The following is a 25,393-nucleotide window of genomic DNA, read 5'->3' on the forward strand; positions in this document are numbered from 1 at the left end:
AGAAGAACTAACTTGTAGACCTACTGTTAGAAGGTTAGGGATTACAATTGTAAAAACTAGAATTAGAATAATCAAGTGTATTCGCAATGTGCTTTTATTGATATAATTTTCAAAGCACTCTCATCTAACATGATTTATAGCTTGGAACACTGAAAAATTTTCAATTCTTATTTTGTTTTTTTCTATTACTTTATAACAATTGAGAAAATTGTTTAGATTCCCCTCCAATAAATCTAGATTTGTGCTGTTTGTATTCTGATGTTCTCACCAATGAATCAGTAGATGGTACTAATATTCTTATTCAAAAAGCATTTCTATAAGACCTTCCTTGAGATGAACAGAACTATATTCTAAATAAGCATTCTTTAAATAAAGTACCTGTGGATTTGTATAGCGGTAGAAATTATTGTTAAGCATTACATTATCCCCAAATCCCATTTTTACTATTATTTGGTTTCACTGTGGTTCTGGGTTGGATATAACTGGATTATGTTTAAAGAAATGTTTTACTGCTAACTTTGTAACTGTCTAAATTATTCCTGATGCTATTTTTCTCTTCTGATTAAAAGCTTACTATTTCAAACCATAATGTTGTCATTTATTTAATTAAAAAAATCTGAATTTGTTAAGGAGAAACTTTATTTTCATGGGTTATTGTAAGGGGGAGGATTTATTATTGCAGTAAGGAAAAGGGAATATTGCAACAGGGAGACTGGCCATAAGATCTGTAAGCCTCTCCTTTACTTTTAAATGATATCAGTAGTTAGAAAAAGTCGCGTTTTAGTATAACTTCTAGAAAAGTGAATTAGCTGTGATTTTGTTGCTCATCTTGTCGTTGGTGATGATTTGGACCAATTTGCCTCTAGGCTAAACAGCAGTTGAATCTACGTACACATATGGCTGACGAAAATAAGAATGAATATGCTGCACAATTACAAAACTTCAATGGAGAACAGCACAAACATTTCTACGTAGTGATTCCTCAGATTTACAAGGTAAAATTTGGAGATGTGAAATTAACCTAATTTTAGATACGGAAGAGCTAGTCTTTAAATGTAAAACTTTAAAATTTCAGGCATCAATCAGAATGTTTCTAGATTCACTAGTTAGTCATCAAGATTGGTGATAAGAAATTTATGATTATAGATGTGAAAAGTAGATTTTTTCTGACTGAAATCACAGATTTTTCTACAGATTTATTAGTAGTATATTAAACAGTTCACTCAAACAATGACATTTTCTAGATAAATTTTAATACTACATTATTAAGTCTTATGAGATGGGAGAATTCATTGGAATTGTGTATTGTAGTCTGCTCACTTAGAATTTGGAGGTAGCTTTTTGACACTATAACAGAATCATTGGCATTAGTCCAGATGGCAGAAATAAATCTTAAGAAATGCATTTGCTAGCCTGGTTTTTACCTGCTTATCTTCCTAGCTGCCAGATCATAAATGTAATTCAGGCTTATAAATCCCATCCATCATCATTTGATGATACTAATTGCCAAACGGCCCTCAGGTAAGGACTCCGGAGGTTAAATTATGTTACCGCCTATTCTAGAAAGAAGAGAAATTAGAGAAAAGGGATTTAGTGAAACAGTGTTGAAAACAGTAGTACCTGAGAGAGCAGAGCTTTTGTGAAAAGAGTGTCAGTCCAAATACACCTTTTTTTTCTTGGAGGCAAGTTAGAAGTACAAAGGAAGCATAGTGAGAGGTGGTGGACTAGAGAGGGTATCAGATTTCAGTCATTTAATCCAGAGCGTCTAGTCAGCCTGTCCTCACTCTGTGGTGCTTTTCTAAACTTACCAGCTACGCCTTCATATTCTGGGGAGACCTTAACTTGGAGATCCACTGCTTTTCTGTGTTTTGGGGCTTGATCCTTTTGTTTGTACTTTGCTATGGAACAGTCTTGCCACTTTGTGATGCTGGGCGCAGTTCTTTTGTGAAAATGCAGGTCTCAAAATAAATTCCCAGGCTTTGGGAAGTAAAGAGGAAAAAAGTAGTATGAAGGCTTTGGGAGCTAGGGGACTTCAGCAGTGTAGTTGCTTCCTATGAGAAAGAAAGGTCATTGTTGACAAATAAGAAGTGTCAAAAAATGCCTTTAAGTTATTCGGCATAATTGTGTCCTGGCATAATTCTTAGTGCCATGTGCCAATGAATTTTTGAATTGTAGAGATTCCATACATGTATCACTTTGACCTTGTGGCTTCTTGTTTTTCCTCTTGTGTCTCCAACCTTTCCATAGTCACTTTGAGCTGTAGAATGTGGTAGGTTTGGGTACCCATTGGTATGCGGTCAACTGTGGATTCTTGGTCCAGTCAGATCTTACCAAAATGTTCTGAACTAACTTAAGGGTTTAGAATGCTCACACTTGTATATGTTTTATGCCAGTTGCTTAAAAAGGAAAAAAAATGTGTCAAAATTTTGTGTTAAAATGAAACTTTTCCTAGAGCATAAACAACAATAACTGCTCTGACTGAAGAATGAACGGTGGAGGTTGTATGAAACAGAGATCTGGTAGCCTGTAGGGGGTCCTTTAGAAGGCTTGAAAACTGTTGTCACCTGGTTTTAGGATATACTAAAAGCCTTGTATATATATTTTTTTGCTACTTCACAGACCTCAAGTTTTAAGTACTTTAAGTCTGTAGCACTTGTTAAAAGGTATTTACAACAGTGTAACTGTTACGGTAGAATCTTTGTGGGTATTTTTTTTTTTTTTGGAAGGGGGCTGCTTCAGAATGAAAAGAAAATTCAGTTTTCCTTTTTTTTTTTAAATTCCTAATTATTAGCAACTACAAGAAATGGATGAACGAAGGACTATTAAACTCAGTGAGTGTTACAGAGGATTTGCAGACTCAGAACGCAAAGTTATTCCCATCATTTCAAAGTGTTTGGAAGGAATGATTCTTGCAGCAAAATCGGTTGACGAAAGAAGAGTAAGTGTTTTATAATTAATTTGAGTAATATATTTGGTTTAAGTTAGTGAAATGAATTGGGAAAGGGGGGAAGTAATTGATGGTTAGCTGATTTTAAGTTATATTCTGTAGAAGTAACTTATTGCCAGACTCCTTTGGGCTGTAAGGATCATTCTAAACACTAAAATTCTAATTGTTTAAAAGGAAAGAGTTCTAATGCTTCTCTTTCCTTTCCCCACTAATTTTTCAGTTCTACTCCAAGAGTATAACTAACCTATGAACTGTATGTTACAAACTGTATGATACTGTTAGTCTAGTGAAAGTTTAAAGAAGGAAATTGTCAGATCTAGAGTTGTAAGAGTTGCTTGTAACCACAGGAGTTGGTACTTGAGCTGCATTTTGAAGCCTGAGGAGTGTATGGAATGATGGCTCAAGAGAAAAGAAGGAGGGCATTATGAGTAGAAGGTACTGCCTTCAAGAAGCCCTGCTCCTCTTGAAGAAGTAAATCTAATCACATTATATCTTGATTAAGGTCTAGAAAAGGTCTTGTACCTGGTCATTTATCAGTAAATGTTGATTTAGTGACTGAGAAGCTAAGGTTAACAGAAAATGAGGATATGAGGGAAAAGGAAGAGAAGAGAACCAGTGTTTGGGGAGTGCCAAATATGTACTATGTATTTTAGTTTTCATGGCAAGTTGGTTTTATATGAGTGAAGGTCTTTCTTGTAACAGAATTTTGACTTAAATTTAAAAAAGGAAAGAAGATTTTGGGGTTCTTTGGGAATTCAAACATACATTTATATTTTGGTATAGCTGCATCCAAGGTTACAAATATAGTTAGGTCCTTCTCCTCTCTCCCTCTTCTTACCCTTTAGCAGATGATTGGTGGGGGTGGCATTAGTGACAAAAAAAAAGTAAGGTATGACCTAAGGATGACTTTTGACTAAATGATAGGCAAAATGTACTACCAACAGAGATAAGGAATAAAAGAGGAGAGCTGGTAGGGGTGGGCGAGGAGTTTGTAGAGATAAAGTATTCTGTTTGCAAATAATGATTTTAAGGTGTCAATAGAACATTCAGATAGAGGTATGTATGTCCAAAATCAATATATAACACTTATGTGTGTTTTAAAGTTTTGGGTAAATGGTGCTAAACTTTATTTCAGAGTTAATTTTTGCACTCAGTATTGTTTGTGAGATCTTTTTTCATTGTTCTGTTAGCATTTCCTCGTATGTCTTTAATATATTTTATTTATCCTTTCCCCTGTTGCGTAAATGAAAGCCTTTCTACTTGTCTCTTACCCTCTTTTACAATTAGATGCCCTTTCCTCTTTTCCATAGGTCATCTTCTTTGGAGACATCCTGTAAAACAGAAAACCCTTTTCCTTTAAAACTTAGAATTTCTACTTGAGAATAACCCTGAGTGAAAACATCCGTGAACATTACAAATTAATAAAGTAGTAATTTGTAAATTATTTTTCTATAGGAATTAAAATATTTATGGTTTATTACGTATTCACAGGAAGAAATTATTCACTTTAAACCTTTAATAAGTATTGTAGAATTATTTCTTTAAATTTTTATTTGTTATTCTCTAACACAGATTAAGGTTTTTGAAAGCTAATATGGTATCATAAGCAAATGAAATGGTTAAAAAAAAACATGTTTCTTGTGTATAGGACTCTCAGATGGTAGTAGACTCCTTTAAGTCCGGATTTGAACCTCCAGGAGACTTTCCATTTGAAGATTACAGTCAGCATATTTATAGAACCATTTCTGATGGGACTATCAGTGCATCCAAACAGGAAAGTGGGAAGGTGGATGCCAAAACCACAGTAGGAAAGGCCAAGGGCAAGTTGTGGCTCTTTGGAAAGAAGCCAAAGGTAAAAGTCATAAAATTCCTCTATGCTAATAATTTTGTTTTAGTTTGTCATTTAAAATGATGTAGGTATTGAATGGATAATGGTTTACTATTAATAGAGAATAAATATTTTGATTTGAATGATTCAATTAACTTTTCACTTAGTAGAAACATAGAATTTTGTACCTTAATAGTAAAAATTATTTCTGGATTTAACATTTGACTGCCATATAAAAATGAGTAAAAATACTAAATAAGCTGTTAACATCTCTTAAATTATATGCTTTTGAAATTTCATTTGTATGTAGTTTCAGTTCAAATTTTTTCAGAATCATTACGATCTGACTCTAAGATCACAAAAATTGCAGTTCTCAGGTGGAATGAATGATTGACCACAGCAATAATAAAATGTCAGATTAGGTCTTAAAGATCATACTAATAAGGTTATTTTTATTATCCATGTGAATATTTAGTGGGAAGGGCTCAATGCGTGTGTTATTTGAAGTTTAAAAAAATCTCTAGTTTACTAAGAGAATCTCTCTTAACCTCCTGTTGAAACCCATCTTTTGATGTGCTGTTTATTTTAGATAGATAAATTTAGCTCAGCAGGTGAGCAAATGGAATAGATGTGTGCTTAATCTTCTTATCAATTTAATGACTATAAAGTGTCATAATCAGGAGAATAGATACGTATTTTAATCTGATGTTCTGTATTAAAGTATACATGATTATTTTAATTCATTTTTCTGATCTTGACATACGAATGTAGATAAAATTTAACTCATTATAATATACCTGTAAATATCTTTAAAAGCACAATTATAATTAACTCAAGCTTTATTCATGCTTTTCATAATATTGTCCCATTGAGAAGTTGAGAGGTGAGACTTTTTTTAAAGTCAGATCAGAGTAGCTAGGAGAGCTTAGAAAAACAAGGAATACTGAAATTTTTTTTAAAAAAAGAGGTGCAACAGGGATGAAATAGAAACAGTTTTGAGAGGAAAGCCACAACGTAATGAAATTATTTTGCCTATTTATGATAATCAGTTACAATTTTAATATTTTATTTTAATAGACATTGACTATTTAGATAACTTTAACTGTAGCTGCTGCCTTTATCTCTGACAAGTATTATAGGTTAAGTATAACTAACTAGGTGGTGCTAATATTCTAGAAATCGGAAGAGAATTTTTTTGTCTAGGTCATATTGCTCTCTCTAACCTTATAATTTGTATACACTCTATATTTTCAGTCTGTCAGCTTGTAAAAAAGTGATGAAGTGGTACATTTTTAAAAGTAAATTTGACTTTTTAAAATGACAGTTTTGGCAAAGCTATGTTAACTTTCTTATAATATTTTTATAGAAAACTTTATTTGAGATATATTTTGTAAAAAGTATGTTGCCAAAAATAGAATTTTCATTTAGGAAAAAAAGCTATGCACATTTGGCTTATTGATTCCTTTCTTTATTTCCATATTAGCCACAGTCCCCACCCTTAACCCCTACTAGTTTATTCACATCCAGTACTCCTAATGGGTCCCAGTTTCTCACATTCTCCATTGAGCCCGTGCATTATTGTATGAATGAAATAAAAACAGGGAAGCCCAGAATTCCTTCTTTCAGAAGTCTCAAAAGAGGGGTAAGTTTAATAATGGGTTAAAATGCATGATGGCCTATTGTGTGTGTACTGTGGCTTTTAATACTCTCCACCCTCATTATAAGGCTCTCTCCTATATATATGTAGTTTAAAACACGACAGAATTAAGTATAGCCGCCCTCAAGTTTAAAACAACTCCTCTTTATAACATTTGAAATGCTCACCCATAAAAGAATGGTATTATAAAGAGGGTGCTGGGTACCATCATATTAGCTATTTTTTTTGTTGTTGTTGTTTATGTGAAGTCATATGTTCGCCATTGTCTTGTAATGTATTTACATTTTTAAGACTTTCAGTAATTTGTCACTGGAGTTACTCATGTAATAATTTGTCACTAATGACCTCTGCGAACTTATAAAGTATTATTTTGTTGGCAAAAAAAATCAAGTTCTATTTTAATTTTAATGGCCCTACTTTCAGAAGCATAAAACACAGTTTCCAATAGTTAAATAAAAAATCAAAGATAGGCATGTTAAATATCAAGATTGTAGATCAATTAAGATAATATATTAGAAAGTACTTTGTAAGTTGTAAAGCCTATAAAAATGCTAGATATTATTGAGTAATGGTTATATGGAATTTGTATTGAGTAATTGTTACAGGAAGTATTTTTTACCAAATATTTCCTTTTTTTCCCCCAATAGGCTAGCCTTTGGCATTTACTTAAAACTAAATATACTCTGCAAATGAAAAGTTTTAGAATAGTAAAAAGCAAATACTAAATTGTTTCTTAGCAACAACTGTTATACTACTGATAAATTAGTGTTACTTCATTATGTTAGTCTAATTTCTTTTATGATCTGATTTTAAGACCGTGTTTGTAATATTCATAGCTCATAATTTAGATACATTTATGAGATTTGTATGAGCATTTGTTTGGACATATAAAAAACATAGGTGTGATACTCCACCAATGAGAACTGAGAGTCTAGTAGTGTCATAAGAACTCTAATCATTAACAGCAATACACTCACTCTTGGACTCACTCTTCCTTGCAATCCCTCTCTCTTCCTTTCCTTTCCCTGCTTCTCCTCCCTTCCTCTCTCCCTCTGTTCCTTCTCTCCCTTTCATTTCTTCCTTCTTTTTCCTTCTCTGTCTAGCCTGTGTGTTTCTCACTGTTTGTAGCCCTTTCTATCTTCAAATTGCTTTAGTTGGGTTTCTCTTCTGGCCACATGTGGACAAGATACATTAATTTAGGGCAAGATTACATTATTATTTACATTTCCATTGAAACAGTATGACAAACAATTGGTATCAGTAGTGCAGCAGAAATATCCTAGTGTATTATGTTCTTTTTGGGACTTCCTTTTTTCCTATAATGACATGAACTTCTTTGCGTCTACCTTTTCTAATTCTGTATGTGAATGATATAGGTTAATTTCGTGACATTTTGAAAAGTCCCTGTGAATGAGTCTGTATTATACCTACAAGCACCATAGGTGCCTGTTATCACTTTTCAAAGCTCTTATCACTTGTTTTAAAAGACTTTAAGAAATCATACGTGGGATTTCTATTGCCTGAACAATAGAGTAGAATTAATTCCCATCTTTCTTCTCTTTGATGACTTAGACTTCATTAAATATTATGCTTTTTCATAAATCATGAGAAAGTACAAATAGTAATTTCTAGTAGCCATATTTTTGTAATCACATATGTGTCCTACATATCGAGTCTACCAGGCCCAGTTACAGTACCCTACACAGTATAGTCATAGAGGTATGAAGTAAATATAATTCTTTGAAAAAAGTTTAGGCAGTTAGAACTGGGAGCCCTGGAGAGAGAAGCTTAAATCTGTGCCATCTTCATTGTTATTGAATAAATCTATTGGTAGAATTTTATAACCGTAGAACTTAAAAGTATCTGTGGGGTCATTACTTCTCGTATTTCCACATATTGCTTTAATTTAAAATATTAGTACATTTGGCGGGGGGGTGGGGGGCTAGTTCCAGAAGGCCAAAATGGTCCCACTTTTATTATTAGTTATCATGCCAAAGAAAAAAGCAGTATGCAAGATGGAAAATATGACAGACTAACTAGAGATTGGAGAATAGAGCAGGAAGTAAAGTTTATTACCTTGGCATTGAGAAGTTTCTTTCTATTTTGATTGGTATTTGGTAGTTTACTAGATACTATTTCGAAATTATGTTTTCTTCCACTTAAGAATTTTCTCAATATAGAAAAAGAAGATAAGCTTTAAGAAGCCAGTTTATGTGTTTTTACATGGATTTCCATGTAAGTCCATTAAACTTACAAAGTCTTAAGGTTTCATAAAGCTGATGAGTTGTACCATTCAAAGCAGAAACTCTTGTTTTGAGCTATATTTGTTACATCATTTTTCCTAAGTACCTGCTTTTGGCTTTTCTAAAAATTTATAATTTCTTTTTCTCTCATTCTTAAGAAAACCTATTGTATACAGTTTGCAGTATCTTTAAGGATATGAGAAATGTTATATTGGACCAGTGTTTTTGAATTTGATGGTGGTACTGGTAGACTTTCTCTGAGGGATGAGGGTTTATAATTTCCTTCTGTGACATCAAGATCTAACCTTAAATAGATATTTGGTGCACACCCAAACTTAACTACTTAATATAAAAATGAATAATTTTTACTCTATAACTACTTCATTGGAGCTTACTGGGTACTCCTTGTTTTTTTTTTAGAAGTATATTTATCTAGCAGTATCAAGTCCATGTTTTCCTTTTAAATTGTTCATGATATTATAGACTTCTAGAGTCATTTTTGTAAGCTTTTATTTATCCAGAATACAGTTCTCAGGATTTTCCTGTCTTTAACTTAAATACACATAATAATTTGAATTGCCTGACTGATTTCCTTTTTAGGTTCCTTATGTATTTATTAAGATATAGTGGGTATGTGAAATTTTCTAGTTACAGGGATATGAAAATTGCATATGAGAGTATAGTATTTCTCTATTGAACGTGAATTGCTTAAAAAAAAAGACAAAATATATTTCTAATATTTTACAAAGAACTTTAGTTTTTAATATCCCCAAATCTAAGGTTAATGAACTGTGAATTTATTTTCTAATTGATAGTAAAACTAGGTTAGCTAAAAACTGAAGCATTTGATATTTCAGTTATAATTATATTATTGTTTTCTCTAAAACTATTAATATAGAAACTGAAAAAATAATTTGTATCACTTAGAAATTTAGCTGGTGGAGATTATCATAAAAGATAAATTCAAATGCTTTACCTATTTTGTTTATCATCTATATGATTTTGTTTTAATAATATTTATAGAAGACCATAAATATCTTTTTAAAATTTAAACCTTCTAATCTTCTTACCAGGAATTTTGTCATAGCAAAATAAGTTGTGGTTTTTGTTCCCTGAAACTACTGACAGTCTAAAGAATGTTAAGCTTAATTTGGAAAGATAATGGATAGCGTATGTCATCTTTTCTTATCATCGTAACCATTAATATATATGGCCAGTTCATCAGAGATAAAGGGTAGATATTTTTGTCAGCTATTTATTAAAATCTATATTTTTTATGTGAAGTTCTACCTGACATCTTCCATATTCTCTAAAACATCATGACTTAGAAAATAGGGACAAGTAAAAATTTTAGAGGTCGCTAAACAAATGAAATGGATATGAAGATGAACTTTGCAAAGCTCTACCGAGTATTATGGGTCACAATGTGTGTGTGAGTGTTTGTGCGCACGCATGTGCATGTATACACGTGTGGATGGCAGACAGATGCAGTGCCAGTTGCAGAATCCTGGTAACTCATAGAATGTGGGTGATATATAAATATGCATATATATATTCACAATATGAGAGGACTTTGTGCTATGTCATTTCACATTTTCAGAAAGAATAAATTTTAACCAGTTTTCTAAAAATTGAAGTTATGTATTTTTAGTGTTGCTTTTCGAGCACATGGATTTCAGAATGAAAACTGAGAAATGGAAGCTATATCTTCAAAGCAAAAGTCAACCCGTATGTTTGTGTCCATTAGCAAATATGTATGGGAAACTTGAATCTGGGTGACTCATTATTATTTTGATAATAGTGTGTTTTTTAATGTGTCCGTACATTAAAAATAGCACCTTAAAACTAAAGTAGAAATGTTACCCTTACTGACCCATAGTATATTTAAATTCAAAACAGTATTTTGAACTATAATAATTCAGATAATGGTGTTTTGTTTAATGCATTGGGAAAAGTATTCCATTCTTTAATACTACATCTAATATTTATTTTAAATGGCTAATATTAAATCTTTTATATTCACCTTTTCAAATATTAGTATTTTGAGAGTGAACAGCTATGTAAGTGAAATCCACTTATGTAAAAATTGTTTTTTAAAGAAGAAAATACGTGTTTACTGATAGAATGATTACTATTTACTTTTGCGTTTCAGTTGCACTTGGAAAATATCTGCCCATTATCATCAGTGTATATATTTTTTTGCAAGTAATTTACTTTCCCAAAAGTGTGGTTAAAATTGTTTTTCTGGCATAATTGTTTGGATTGTGAAATGTACATGATTTATTTTAATATTGTAAAAAAAAGAATAAGTTATTGCATCTTCTGTATTATGGTTTCATGTGAATAATATACCATTTCTTTCTGTTTTCCATTGAACTATTCAGTGGTCGGTGAAGATGGTAAGCCTTATGTGCTGATCTATATACTGTGCCAACATTAAATAATCACAAAACATTGTTTTGTTTAATTCAAAACAAAGTGGTAACGTACATCCCCACATGTTACCTTGTATGTCTTTTCTTTTTATAATTTAATCCATAGTCCAACACATGCCAGTACCTCTGATGTCATAAAATTTAATAATAATGTGGTTAACTGTAACTCATTAAGTTCTTAAATGTTATTGGGTGGAGTCTTTGTCATGTTACAGAGAATGAAATTATAGTTAAACGTCATTTTAAAAGTTACATGGTAGAACAAAAGTTTATGTTTTTACAAAAGAAAAATTAAACAAAAATGATTTTTCTTAACACTCTTTAAAAAGATCATATAAGTTTGATTTGTAGTTTATCACAGGAATCATTAGATTTTCCAAAATGTAAGAAAGAAAGATTTCTTGCTCGTTTCATTAGAGAGTCAGTGCTTTCTTCTTGTCTACTAATGAATGGGAATAAAAGCACAAATAACTTAAATATCGTGTGTGTGTGCGCATGTGTGCTTGTGCATGTGTGTGATGTTCCTTTATACATATGTTTCAAACAAATTAATGGAACTGCATTGTGAAGACCTAATGTAAAAATTATTGGGTGCCTATGTAGTTTCTCATTTTTGGAAAACAAATGAGTCTTTTTCAGACTATTGCAGTTTGGCCTTTTATGAATTCCCATGTAGTAGGAGAGGTTTTTAAATGTCTCAGAGTCTCCTTTACAGCCATAGGAAATAGAGTGAGTTTAGTTCTCATATTCTATAAAGGAATATGTTATAATGTCAAAATGGGATATTAAAAATGCAAGTACCTAGCTATCTGCTGTTAATAAATTTGAGAACAAGTTCGATTAATGATAAGTGGAAATCTGGAGGATTTACTTATAGGTAATTGTGAGTTTATTACAATACTATCAAAAAAACAATATTGAAATGTGTTTTTTCATTTCATTAAATTTAAAAATATAAATAAGAAAGTTTTACTTTTGGCACAATATAATAGTTTTCAAACTATTATATACCTGTACCCCAAATTAGATTAAATCTGACAACTTACATTGATAATTGACCACTAAATTTAAAGGCACCTTATAGGAAATTTTGCCATTTGTTTATTTAGGTCAGATTTGGGTGATTGACAGATTTTTATTTCTGGTGACTGGTAGATTAAAATACAAAAGCCACTTAGAAAAGATGTCCTCCTTTTTTTTTTTTTTAGACAGGCTTGTTGAATGTCCATAATGTTTAGGCCATTTGCAGAAAATTTTCTTATGAATTAAATGTTACATTTGATCATGGCTTACCTGAAAAGTGAGTTTTATCTTTTTTAAAAGCAAGGGAAGCACTCTTATAGATGGTGAAATAAAGCTATTTAGATGTGTTATAGGAGTCAGTGGTTCAAGGAGCAAGGATGCATTTGTTGTGGGAGCTCACTTCAGCAACACTTAAATTGAATTGCATATTCTTAAAATCCCCATTTTAAAGAGAAAAATGAAGAATAATAGTTGTCAGCAATTTTTGAGTATGTAAAATCTTACATAAATATGGGCTCATGTTAAATGGAATCAATAGTTGCTAACATTGGTCTGGTTGTATACTCTCTAATAAGATAACTACGGTAACAATGACATGATTAGCATTTAAGAGGAGAAAGACATCATTTGAATCAGAAGTTACATCTAAATACTAGAACTGTTTCTTAAATGATATAGTTTCTTGAATATCAAAACATTAAAAAATTTTTAGACATTAAGCATCCTTCCTAAATAAGGATTTTATCTTTCTTTGGATTATATCTTTATTTCAAGAACAACTGAGGTATGCTATTTGGTTGTACAAAGGATAATTGAAAATAAATTCCTTATTGGAATGTAGTTTCTACTTACATTTCACTTGGTGGATAGTTCTACCTTTTATTTTTTAATGATCAAGTATGTTTCGGTTCTAATGAATGGTTTAATAAATACAATCATTAAAGACAGTGTAATATTAAAATATTTTTCATTAGTTATATTGCCTTTATGAGGTAAGTTGTTTAACTCAGTTATATAAACTTTTCATATTTTCAGTCTGAACATTTGTAATATCCCGAGTATCACGGCAATAGATTTGATTTGGGAATGTGGTGCAGTATGTTATATAAAAAATACTTTGTATAAGTGAGAAATGTTACGTGTTTCCATTTCATTGTTATTGCTGTAAGAAGGTTCATCTGTATTTATTTTAACTCTGCCGAGACCTGAATATAATGTTATACTGGTAATTACCAATTATCTGTATCTGCTGATATTTTTACCTATTCTATTTCATGATTTTTTAAAAAGTGACTGGCATCTGATCTCTTTCTTCAATACGATTGTTTTAATTAACATACACATACGTATCTATGTAGATTTCTTTTTCTTAAAAGGAGGTGTTTGGGGCTAATTTGAAATTAAACTTAAAATTGATATATATTCTTACTTTATAGTGAGTATATTTTAGAAATAAAATTTCATGAATATATCTTTTATAATGATTTAGATTCTCTTTTCAGGGCCCAGCACTAGAAGATTTCAGTCATCTGCCACCAGAACAGAGACGTAAAAAACTACAGCAGCGCATCGATGAACTTAACAGAGAACTACAAAAAGAATCAGACCAAAAGTATTTTCCCATTAAGTTCTGTCTGCCATCATTATTCCTTTCAGAGTCTACTTTGAATGATATGTTTAAATGTGATGTATAAAAGGCTTAAAAATTATACATCCTAACTGAAATATCTTTTGAGGGAAAAATACAGTCCTAAACTTTGGAAAATTGTGCTCTGTCATATTTTTAAAATGAAATGTTAGAGTTTCTTAGGTTGCAGGTTACTTATTGGATGCTAATAGTATATATTTATGCCTTCCATAAATTTTCAAAATAGTTTGATGATTATCAAGGGTAGTTTCACCAACACTAACTACCTCTTATATTTTGATAAATTTTTATTTTGCTTTAGTATATAAATTGAGCTCAATAGAAATCTGAGGTTATAATTATTTTGTTTGCTGCAAGAATGTTGGAAAACAGTGTTTGATTACTTACAGCTTCAGATTCATTCGTAGCTTTAATTTTTTTTCAATTTTATTAAAAGTTTCTTTTAGTTCAGTTTTGTTTTAATGAATATAGAGATTTATATATGATGAATAAAGGGTTATTACAGTGGATTGGTAACTTACTACCTGCTTTTACACTGAAGATAAAATTGGAGCTTAAACTCTGACATGAGTGATTGAAGAGATTCATACTTGAGAATGATCTGAAGATAGGTGATATTAAAATAGTCAATTTTGTCTCAATAAAACTGGAAAAAACAAAGCATTAAGAGATCAACCTTAAAAAGGAGAACTGTAGGATGAGATGAGAAGAAATTTCTGTCATTTTATGTAACACATTTAAAGGATAAACAGAAGAGAAGGAATCAGTGAGGGAAATAATGGGACAGAGGTGAAGGGAAGGGAAAAGAAAATGTAACCTCCAGGAAATCAAGAAAGAAAAGAATATTAAGGAGTGTTAGTAATGTCAGATGTTAGAGCCAAGGAGAGCTAATTGAGGCATATATAGTGATATAATAGTGATATGGTAATAGTGATATGATTAGAGAAGTGAAGAGGATGAATGACTTGAATTTAGAGGGAGAGGGGCAAGTTAAAGATGGTATAGATGAGTGGGAGGTTGATGATGCTGTGAACTAAGATAAGGAACACCAGTGGAATAATGTGCCTGGATGAGAATATGATGAGTTTGATTTGGGACATGATGAGTTTAACAATATTGAGGAATATTCTTTCAGTCCTTGATTAAATATATATAATCTCATTTAGGAAGCAAGAAATGAGAAATGAAATCATTTTTTTTAATTCTAAATGTTTTAAAAGACTGCCTCCATAAATTACTAACTATATACATGATCAGCTTCGTGCAGATTATCTTCAATCAGGTAATGTTTGATTAAAGTTAAAGAGATACGACTTTTACGATTAGGCTGCATGTGAGTCCCCAGAATCAAATGAAACTCTTTTATCTGGGAACATGTAAAGTAAATGTTTAATTTTATGTCTTCCTGCTCATTTTCAGAGAAGCACTCAACAAAATGAAAGATGTATATGAGAAAAATCCACAAATGGGGGACCCAGGGAGTTTGCAGCCTAAATTAGCAGAGACCATGAATAACATTGACCGCCTGCGAATGGAAATCCACAAGAATGAGGTAGATTTGTTATTTAGCAGTTGTCTAAGATAAGTTCATTTTTATAAACTTCATTATGATAGATTGGGTTTTGCTAGAATTATCTTCAAATACTTTATTTTAGAGTTTATGATCTAAAAGTAAGGTATCATTATGATCTAAAAGTAAGGTACCATAATCTAAAAGTAAGGTATCATAATCTTTCTTTTTTTTTTCTGTTGGCTGAGTTGCGTCTTTGTTGCTGCGCGAGGGCTTTCTCTAGTTGTGGTACATGGGGGCTACTCTTTGTTGCCGTGCGTAGGCTTCTCATTGCGGTGGCTTCTCTTTCTGCGGAGCACGGGCTGTAGGCGCAGACTTCAGTAGTTACAGCATGCGGGCTCAGTAGTTGCAGCGTGCGGGCCCTAGAGCACGTAGGCTTCAGTAATTGCAGCGCGTTGGCTCAGTAGTTGCAACGTGCAGGTTCTAGGGCACATGGACTTCAGTAGTTGTGGTGCACAGGCTCAGTAGTTGTGGCTCATGGGCTCTAGAGTGCAGGCTCAGTAGTTGTGGTGCATGGGCTTAGTTGCTGTGTGGCATGTGGGCTCTTCATGGACCAGGGATCAAACCTGTGTCCCCTGCATTGCCAGGCAGCTTCTTAACCACTGCGCCACCAGGGAAGTTCAGGTATCATAATCTTGAGAATTAATCCCTCGTTGAAGTTTTTTTCCTTATTTAAAACTTTATGTAAAACTAAACGTACAATGTTTTTAATCAGCTATCAAGTTGATCATTGACCAAATTGAAATAAAGGTTTCCCTTCTCTAAGAATTACATAATTATAAAGACCCAAAGCACATTTTAAATGTAGAATATTTTATGAGCTTTAAAATATATACATTGGGCTTCCTTGGTGGTGCAGTGGTTAAGAATCCGCTTGCCAATGTGGGGGACACAGGTTCGAGCCCTGGTCCGGGAAGATCCCACATGCCTCAGAGCAGCTAAGCCCGTGTGCCACAACTACTGAGGCTGCGCTCTAGAGCCCGTGAGCCACAAGTACTGAAGCCCACGCGCCTAGAGCCTGTGCTCCGCAACAAGAGAAGCCACCGCAATGAGAAGCCCGCACACCACAACGAAGAGTAGCCCCCACTCGCTGCAACTAGAGAAAGCCCACGTGCAGCAACGAAGACCCAACACAGCCAAAAATAGAAAATAAAACAAAAAGTAAATAAATTAAAATATGTATATATATATTTATTGAGCTTAGTTTTGTTTTTTCCCTAAGGCTTGGCTGTCTGAAGTTGAAGGCAAAACAGGTGGAAGAGGAGACAGAAGACATAGCAGTGACATAAATCACCTTGTAACACAGGGACGAGAAAGGTTATTTTTTGCATTTTATTTGTATTTCCTCCTTTTACCCCAAACTTTTCTCACTGTTTTGTCCTAAACTTCATACAGTTCTCTTTTTTCCTACAAGTTTGGCTTTTAATAACTCAATCTTTGAACCTAAATAATTTTCTGTTTCTTTATAATAGCTACAGGTGAAGTATGAGATTTCATATTGCTGCTCAGTTCTAGTTTGTAATGCGTCTACAAACAGAGAGGTAGGAACTTGGAAAATTCTGGGAGCTGTGGTCTAGAGGCATAGGCTCCCCAGACCTGGGAAGATTGCCTTTAGGTTTAGATGGAGTTGGGTAGCTTATGCCAAAGAAAAATTTAACTGTCAAATTACTCAAAGTTTTGTGAAGGAAAAAAATTCATATTGTTAAATTGGATCAGAGCTTCCAAAAGGCATTTTACTAAATTTCCATGTTTTCATACCATTTGTGACATTTTCTCCCTTTGGGTAAATGTTTTTTTTCCCCCTCATAATAAAATCCAACAAATTTGGATTCACCTTAGAGAACAATTTGAGAGATCTAGTATCAAATATTGGTTTACTACCTAATTACATTGTAATTGAGCAAATTCATTTTTTTAAAAATTTTATTGGATTATAGTTGATTTACAGTGTGTTTCAGGTGTACAGCAAAGTGATTCAGTTATACATATACATATATTCATTCTCAGATTTTTTTCTCATATAGGTTATCACAGAATACTGAGTGGAGTCCTCTGTGCTACATAGTGGGTCTTTGTTGGTTATCTGTCTTATATATAGTAGTGTGTGTGTGTTAATCCCAAGATCCTGATTTATCCCTCCCCTCCACATTTAGCAGTTCATTTTTAATGCTCCCTGAGTCTCAGTTTCCTAAAATATAAAATAAAGATTAAAATACCTGTCATACAGGGTTATTAGTAATGAATGAAATAATGTAGGGGTCCCCAACTGCAGGGGTGGCGCACAGCAGGAGGTGAGCGGCGGGTGGGCTGGTGAGTGACGCTTCATCTGCCACCCCCATCACTCTCATTACCGCCTGAACCATCCCGTCCCCCCACCCCCGCCCCGGTCCCTGGATAAATTGTCTTCCACGAAACCGGTCCCTGGTGCCAAAAAGGTTGGGGACCACTGAAATAGCGTACATAAAGCACCTACTAGTAAAATACCTGTGCTAGTATGTGCTTGACAAATGTTAATTTCTCCTTCTCTTCCTCTCCATTATCACTTTTTGAAAGTATATATCCTTAATATATCAAGAGATAGTCACAAATACACTGGTTTTTGTTATTAGGTAAACCCTAGATTAAAATAATCTAGTCCCTCTGGTTTGTGTTATTAAGAACTTGGCTTCCAGGTATACTGAAAGTACTGCTAAATCTCATCATGCAAATTATGAAAATATTATTCAGTCATTTGATTCTTTAGCAAAATCAACATTTTTTTCTCTTTTTGAAGTAAAAATTTACAGAAAAAATGCCTTTGGATTACCTGCTTTCTGGGATTTTCTTAGTTACTAACTTTCCTCTTAACATGATTAATTGGAAATTAATTTTACTAGGAGTCTTTTGGTTTTCAGTGACAGGATGAATACTCTACCCATACTGGCTTAAACTGAAAAGGGATTTTATTGGCTGACTTCAGGGAGAGCTTGATCTAGGAACTCAGATGATATCTTCAGTACTCCGTTTCTCTCCACCTTCCAGTTTTGCCTTACACTGTGTTGGCTTCATTTAAAGGCTCTACATGGTGATCTTCCAAAGCTCTTAAGCTCATATTTCTCCAGGTTCACGTCCAGTGGAAAAGGAAGGGAGCTTCTCTGAACAGTCCCAAGCAAAAGTCTTTGTGTATCTCTCATATCTTACTGGGTTACATGCCTACTAGTGAACTATTCACTCTGGTCATACAAGTTCTGTGCTAAGATGGACCCTCTGGAACCAGGACAGAGCAACTCTACCTGAAGCCTGTGAACTGAACATGGGTCTGGGTGGGTCCCCTAAGCAATTTTAGGGTTTTCTTGAAAAAAGAGGGGGTGATGAATCCAGGATGATAAAAACCAAATGTCCATGACATTTTTCCATTTTATCTCTGGACCCAGTGATAATGAGACATACTTACTGAATACATGTTATGTGCCTAGAACATTGTAATCTTTTAATTTTTAATTTCAGGAAATTCAACAAAAGCATTTTGAATTAGAAGCCACACACACACACACACATTTCAACATTTAAGAAAATGAAGACTTAATTTGGAACTGTGTCATGGTTATTTGATTCTCTGAATTGATCCTGAGGAGATCAACTTGTAGGTAATATAAAAAGTTCCCATGTACTTGATTAGAGATAATTTTGTTTCATAGCCCTGAGGGAAGCTATACTGATGATGCAAACCAAGAAGTCCGTGGGCCACCCCAACAGCATGGTCACCACAGTGAGTTTGATGATGAGTTTGAAGATGACGATCCCTTGCCTGCTATTGGACACTGCAAAGCTATCTACCCTTTCGATGGTATGATTTTCTTAATACACTGTAATTGATAAGATTGGTTCCTTAAAGTCTACATACAGAGTCATGCACTGTAGTGTCCTTATAGCTAAATAAGAAAACTATAAGTACCAGAAAATTATAATCCCAGTTCATTAGTGTTAATATTTTTGTTTTAACTACATTGCAGGTATAGAGATTTTTCTTCCGTACATGACATTGAAAGAAAATTACCTATGTTATCAGCATCCTAATAAAGATTATTATTTAATTATCAACTTTGGTTGATACAGAATTTCCCAACTTTGATGTACTTATCAAAGTTGAAGCCGCTTGAGCATGTAGCTCAACCCAGAAAGTGGAAGGCTGGTAAATATCACTTCAGGCTGTTCCTTGTAACTTGCTAACGTTGAGCGGCAGGTACTAGGCAAATGGCATAGCTGAGTGCCACCACCATATGCTGACCCTGTAGGCCATATTTTCAGGTGAGGGAAGGAGGAAACGTGGTAGCTTCTGACTATGCCATCCTTCCCCCTGTGATAGTTGGAGGAGAGACTCTATAAGGGAAGGAAGGCATTGTGGCCCTCTCTTACAGGTTTTTAGTTACCCTTCCCTCTCTTGGACTTTGAAAAATCGTTTTCTTCATTTCACAGAGGAGCAGAGTAACACCCTTACAAAGAAGATGTTATAAAATGGTGTATGAATTTAAGGCCCTTCCCTACCCATCCATTGTTTTGGTTTTTAAATTGAGTAGTTTTTAGTTGCTGCTCATTCTGAGAAAATAGTATTAAATAAGATTTTGCTATAATTAGCTACAGAGAGTAAGGGAAGGATTTAGTGTATGTTAAATAAATATTCATTTGTGAAAACTGTTACTGCTAAGCAGGTTGGGAATGGTTGAGGGATTGGGAAGAAAGAGAGGCCTGAGGCTGATGAAGTTTTGAAGGAAGTTTGTGGCTATGATCATTCTGCTTCTACCATCACCAGAGTTGGACCTGTATTTTTCTCTGCTCTCTCCTCAAATTATATTCTTTCCTTCTTTCTTCCAACCCTCTCACTGTCTTGTTACTATTTTGAACTTCATGAATTTTCTAGATAACAGTGCCACTCAAATTTGGGGAAGGAGTTGGAGTAGTGAAATAGGAGTTAGCATACCCTGTCAAATCATACAGTGTTGTTGTAGCTCAGATACTTCATCTGTTACATGGTGCTGCTGTTAATGCCAGCCTCACGGGTTATTGTGCAGTTCAAATGAGGTAAGTATATGAAACTGTTGGGTAAACTACAAAGCATCATAGAGGTGTTGGTAATGAGAGTCAGTGGGCTCATAGTTCTATTACATTGAAATCTAGTAGGGTTCCATGTTGTTTTTTGTTGTATTTGTAACTTTTATTCAAAATTATTGCTATACTTAAATTATGCTTGTGCTCATTTAGGACATAATGAAGGTACTCTGGCAATGAAAGAAGGTGAAGTTCTATACATTATTGAGGAGGACAAGGGTGATGGATGGACAAGAGCTCGGAGACAGAATGGTGAAGAAGGCTACGTTCCCACATCATACATAGATGTAACTCTAGAGAAAAACAGTAAAGGTGCAGTAACTTACATCTAAACTAACCCGGCAGCTTTGTAACATGTATGACATAGGAACGATAACAAAATGAAAACACAGTCAATGGGTGGGAAAACATAAGAAAACTGAAAGGGCATCCAAGATTTATTGTTCACTGTGTGAGCTGAGTGTAGGCTCGATCTTAGAGATGTGACTATTACAAGAAACTGTTCTCGTGACGCTTTACCATTTGAGTGATGTTGGTGTGAAGCTTAATTGATGCCTTTTGCTTTATGTCCTGCTTAAGTCTGTGTGAAGGATTTGTGTTTTTCTGCCTTATAAATCATAAAATTTAATCTACTGGGCAGGAATCCATCCTGTAGAGGGGTAAGGATAGAAAGCTCCCTACCCCTCTACACTTTGCTTCAGGAAACACAGTGACTGTAGTGAACTCAAGTAAAACTGATCTGAAATGCTTGCTATAAAAAGCTGATGCCCAAAAGAGGGGTTTGGTCTAGGGGTTTGAAATTGTAGCTACAGTTTCTAGGAAAAATGTAATAATAGTTGGCTAATTGGATAAAATACGAATGTAATCATTTTCATTTTTGTCCTTATTCTCAACTTCAGTTTCCTAAAGGAAGAAAACAGGCACCTAACACATAATCTGTTTTAGTAGTAGGCTAATCAAGAAACGTGCAAAATAAACGGGCCTGGTCTTGCTCTTTAAGTGGGGCTTTCTTTTGAGACCCAAGGATATTTTCAGGTTTTCTAGTAATTTTCAATAATGTACAAGCTTTCTTCTAAATTAATGCTTGTATTTTTCATCTTTAAATGTCTTTTGAGAAATACCACTTTAGTGATACTAGCATTTAGCAATTGTACATAGGAAAGTGGATTCTAAATAAACTAAGAGGAAATCTTGCATGGAGGAGAAGTACTGGCAAATTTTGCTTGAAAGAAAAAATGACTTTTTTCACTAACTGGGTTGGAGGAATATATCTCTGTCATCACAGAAGGCATTTCCTCATTTTAGCTGAATCGTCAATTATTAGGAGTTTTTTTTCCAATTTTAATAAGCATTTGTTGGAAACACTGTATAATCAAGACATGTGCAGTGCTAGTTGTGTAGGGGAGTAAAGTGAGGAAGCAATTAAGAGACTGGTCCTTAATTTTGCTCATGTTCCAACATGTTTTGGTGTTTTTAATAGCTGACTATAAAATGATTTTAGAGACATTTGGGATGGACACTTTAAACTGAACACTCCTTTTGGTCTTACTAAAGGTCTTCAGTAATTGTTCTTTTCTTTTTCCTCCTGGACTGCAGGTTCCTGAAGAGGGTTTCTGAGGAAATGGGCAAGATGTTGAAGGAGGTTACATGCAGCTGCTTTTGGGGGGAGGGTATTAGAGTTGTCAGGCTCAGAGAGAGTGAGAGAAGCAAGTTGCATGAGTGCATGCAGACATGATTATTTTTTTACTAACTTCATTAGCATTTCCATACATTGTTTTAAAAAATCATTGTAATACCAACCCTTAAACTTGTCAATTACAGTTATTCACATAAAGGAAAAAAGCCAACAATGGCTAACCTTTTTTTTTTCCATTTATTTTACTGATATCCAAATCAGAAAGAATGCAGAGCTGTCCTTAAGTTTGTCATATCTGACTGTCCCAACAGGACTGTCCATTGCAGCTCTTTTAATTGGCTTTTAGACCCATTGTCTGTTAGAATCCTTGCCATTTTTGACTGTTCCAACAGGACTGTCCATCGCAGCTCTGTTTAATTGGCTTTTAGACCCATTGTCTGTTAGAATCCTTGCCATTTGTCAGTGTCTGCCTGCGTCACCTCTGTGCTTGCTTAACATCCTGTTGCATGTCTAGAGTGATCGGGTTTAGATTTTTCAGGCATGTCTTTATAATCCCTTGTTCTTGTCAAAGCCTTTGTTTTGTTTTACATTTGTAGTGCAAATCACTTTGTCAAACATCTCCAGCACTAATGTTTCCATCCTAGTATTTGTGTACGCTGCTATAACTTCCCCACTGCAAAACATTCCAGTTTTGGCATTATGAAGAAGCAGTTTGTGAACCTGAAGTATTTATGATCAGAAGAAAAAACATCTCTGCTCTAGCCTACAGCCCAGTTGAAAGAACTCTTTGAAACATGATACATCTTCAGCACCTCAGTCTGGGAAGAATCTATAGTCAGCACTGAAATCCTGGCATAATAAACACAGAAGATACTCACCACCTCAAGACAAAGGACTGTTGTCAGAAGTCAGCTGCTTCCATTCAAACGCTGCCTTAAACTAGAGTGCCTAAATCTGCTGATTGCCAACACTACCACTACAGTATCCCACAAAGGGCTTTATGTGTCAGCTCAGTGCGACCTCCATTAACTCGGCAGTGCTGCTATAGCTGCCGATACAACCTCGGTAGGTGGCTTTTAGAGCTCTACCATGTTTGTTGGTGCATCTTCAAATTTACGCATCAAACTAAAGACATGTCTGAGTCCATTTTACTTAGTGTTTTTATGAGAAGTTTTATGGCCCTCCCTCCCATTGTCTTCTAATTTGGGGTTACTGTTTTCTCACTTAATTATTACAATGATAGTCTGTTTCCAGGTGATGATTTTATTTGAACCACATACAATTTAGTGAAACTTTGTAATGATCTATGTGCACTTTTCCTTGTAAAATGGGAGTTTCTGTATGTTTATACTTGTAAATATAATTGTCATCAGTGCCCCTACGCTCATGTTGCTCATGTTGTCCTCCCTCGCATTTGTGATTCTGTTAATGACTTGTATCTTAACTAATTTCTTAGTGACATATAATGGGGAGGTGGGTGGGGGTGGGGGGATATTTGTAACATGGAAGCTTCATTAATTTGGTTCTTTACTGTTTTGAAGGAAGAAAGAACGTGAAATGGTCTGTGTATTGTTGGATTTCAAGCGATATTTTAGAAACTGTGTGACTGCTTTAATAATTTTTCCCAGTGTTATTTGAATCGTACTACCAGTTATACTAAAGCTGAATGACAATTGTGTGAAAGTCGATGCCTTCGTAAGATCAAGTACTCCCATTACACAGCTGACATGATAGTGTATTACCTTTAAGGCTAGTAAACTATGAAGTTTTAGATTTTAAATCTCGTTACAGGGTTATTTATATAAAGTGACATTATTCAGTACTGACAGACTACATAAAGTAGTTTTCAGATCCAGTGCTATTTTTATTTTAAAGGTTAGCAATGAAGAGGAAACCTGAGCTGGCTGTGTTTGTCTTCTGTACAAAGCCTGAGGTGCTTGTGCTTTTTGGCAACAGCCACAGAGGGCAAAGTTTAAGGCTTTCTTGCGAGGACTAACTGTTCTTTTCAAGCTACTGTTTGTTTTTCTTAAAGCAGGATTTGCTTCCGTAGGAGGCAAGTTCCCTCACGTGGAATAGTGCAACCTGTGTATGGGTTATTACAATAGGAAAGACATTTGTACTTGCACAGTTTAAATCATTCTTAAATTTGAATATGTGAATTGTCCAAAAGAAGTCTTTAATTTTTTCAGTAATTTTTACTCTTTTTGTGCACATGTTGATTTCTTAATGTAAATGCTTTGTTTAAGATAGTGTTCTCTGTTGAGAATATTTTCATGGAATAAAATAATCTTTTCATGGTCAGTTAAGGTGTATAGTATTATCTCTTACTGCTGTGTGAACTAAAGAGATATAATGGTTTTGTTCTTGAATATGCTAAGTTCCAGGTAATACAAAGTAGATGACCAGGTTCCACAAATGGAAGCATCTGTGTTGGGCAACAATTTTTGTAAAGCAGTTTTGAAAATTTTATTCTAGTTTTAGTTTCTCTCAAGCTTTCTTAAAGGGAAAAAAAGTTAACTTTCTTTACAGTGAATTTAAGTTAAGGTAATAATTTGTATATTTTAATCTTTGTTCTACAGTAGCTATGTTACACAGACTTTGCTTTTACACCATCTTAGCCTCTGCATCCATAGGAACTTTCCCTATACTACATAGATTGATCTAGTCAGCATTTCCCGTGCTTCTGCTTGAGTTCCTGATCGGTCAGAGAGAGCACCTGTGTCTTCATCGCATTTCAAAACATGGAAAGAGAATATTTGCCACAATTAGTGTCACATCAGTGATTTTAGGAAGTCTTAGTTTCAGAAGATTAACCTTTTTAAAAGAGCAAATCTGAAACTATGACTAGTAACTTCTAGAAACCCTAAAAGGGGGTAAAACTTAGGGTTTTATTCTGAACAATGAAAGGTTGCAACTGTTGAGATGAAAATTTAGAGATCCACGCCAAGCTTGGAAGTAGGGACACACAAAACAAAACAGCAGGAAAACAGTGTCAACCAAAAAACTCAACAATGAAAAGGACTTTTACTGTCTGAACCAAGATCAGGGAAGTCAAATCATACTTGGTAGAAAAAGATAACATCCTCATAACAGTATTAAGGAAACAGTAAAAGGAAAAGGATCTTCAGACTTGTTGAAAAGAATAGGTTTTCTTTGTGAAGAAGGTATTAGTGCAGGTGAAAAAAATACTAAAAAAACCCACCAAGCCTATTTCAATGAGCTCATATACCTGGGATCAAATATATTCCTGAGTATAGTCACTGTCTGTAATCTAAGAAACTATGGAAAATATAAGAGATGCCAAAAGATAGGGGGATGGGA

General features: G+C 34.1%; 1 protein-coding gene across 3 annotated transcripts in view; it reads left to right on the forward strand.

The window, feature by feature from the left end:
- FNBP1L (formin binding protein 1 like) overlaps positions 1–24,502 on the forward strand; it is a 120,463-nt gene extending 95,961 nt beyond the window's left edge. The window contains exons 7-16 of one of the 3 annotated variants that reach the window (XM_079934170.1): positions 867–995; positions 2,792–2,938; positions 4,596–4,799; positions 6,259–6,417; positions 11,060–11,074; positions 13,636–13,745; positions 15,201–15,333; positions 16,574–16,668; positions 19,029–19,177; positions 20,590–24,502. In XM_079934170.1, coding sequence (XP_079790296.1) covers positions 867–995; positions 2,792–2,938; positions 4,596–4,799; positions 6,259–6,417; positions 11,060–11,074; positions 13,636–13,745; positions 15,201–15,333; positions 16,574–16,668; positions 19,029–19,177; positions 20,590–20,768 — 1,320 coding nt within the window. In that variant the 3' untranslated portion in view covers positions 20,769–24,502. The remainder of the gene's footprint in view (positions 1–866; positions 996–2,791; positions 2,939–4,595; positions 4,800–6,258; positions 6,418–11,059; positions 11,075–13,635; positions 13,746–15,200; positions 15,334–16,573; positions 16,669–19,028; positions 19,178–20,589) is intronic. The other 2 variants (XM_079934169.1, XM_079934168.1) reach the window with 2 other exon arrangements.
- The last annotated feature ends 891 nt before the right edge of the window (positions 24,503–25,393 follow it).

Source organism: Stenella coeruleoalba, assembly GCF_951394435.1.
Source record: "Stenella coeruleoalba genome assembly, chromosome: 1".
In the NCBI taxonomy this organism is placed as follows: Eukaryota; Metazoa; Chordata; class Mammalia; order Artiodactyla; family Delphinidae; genus Stenella; species Stenella coeruleoalba.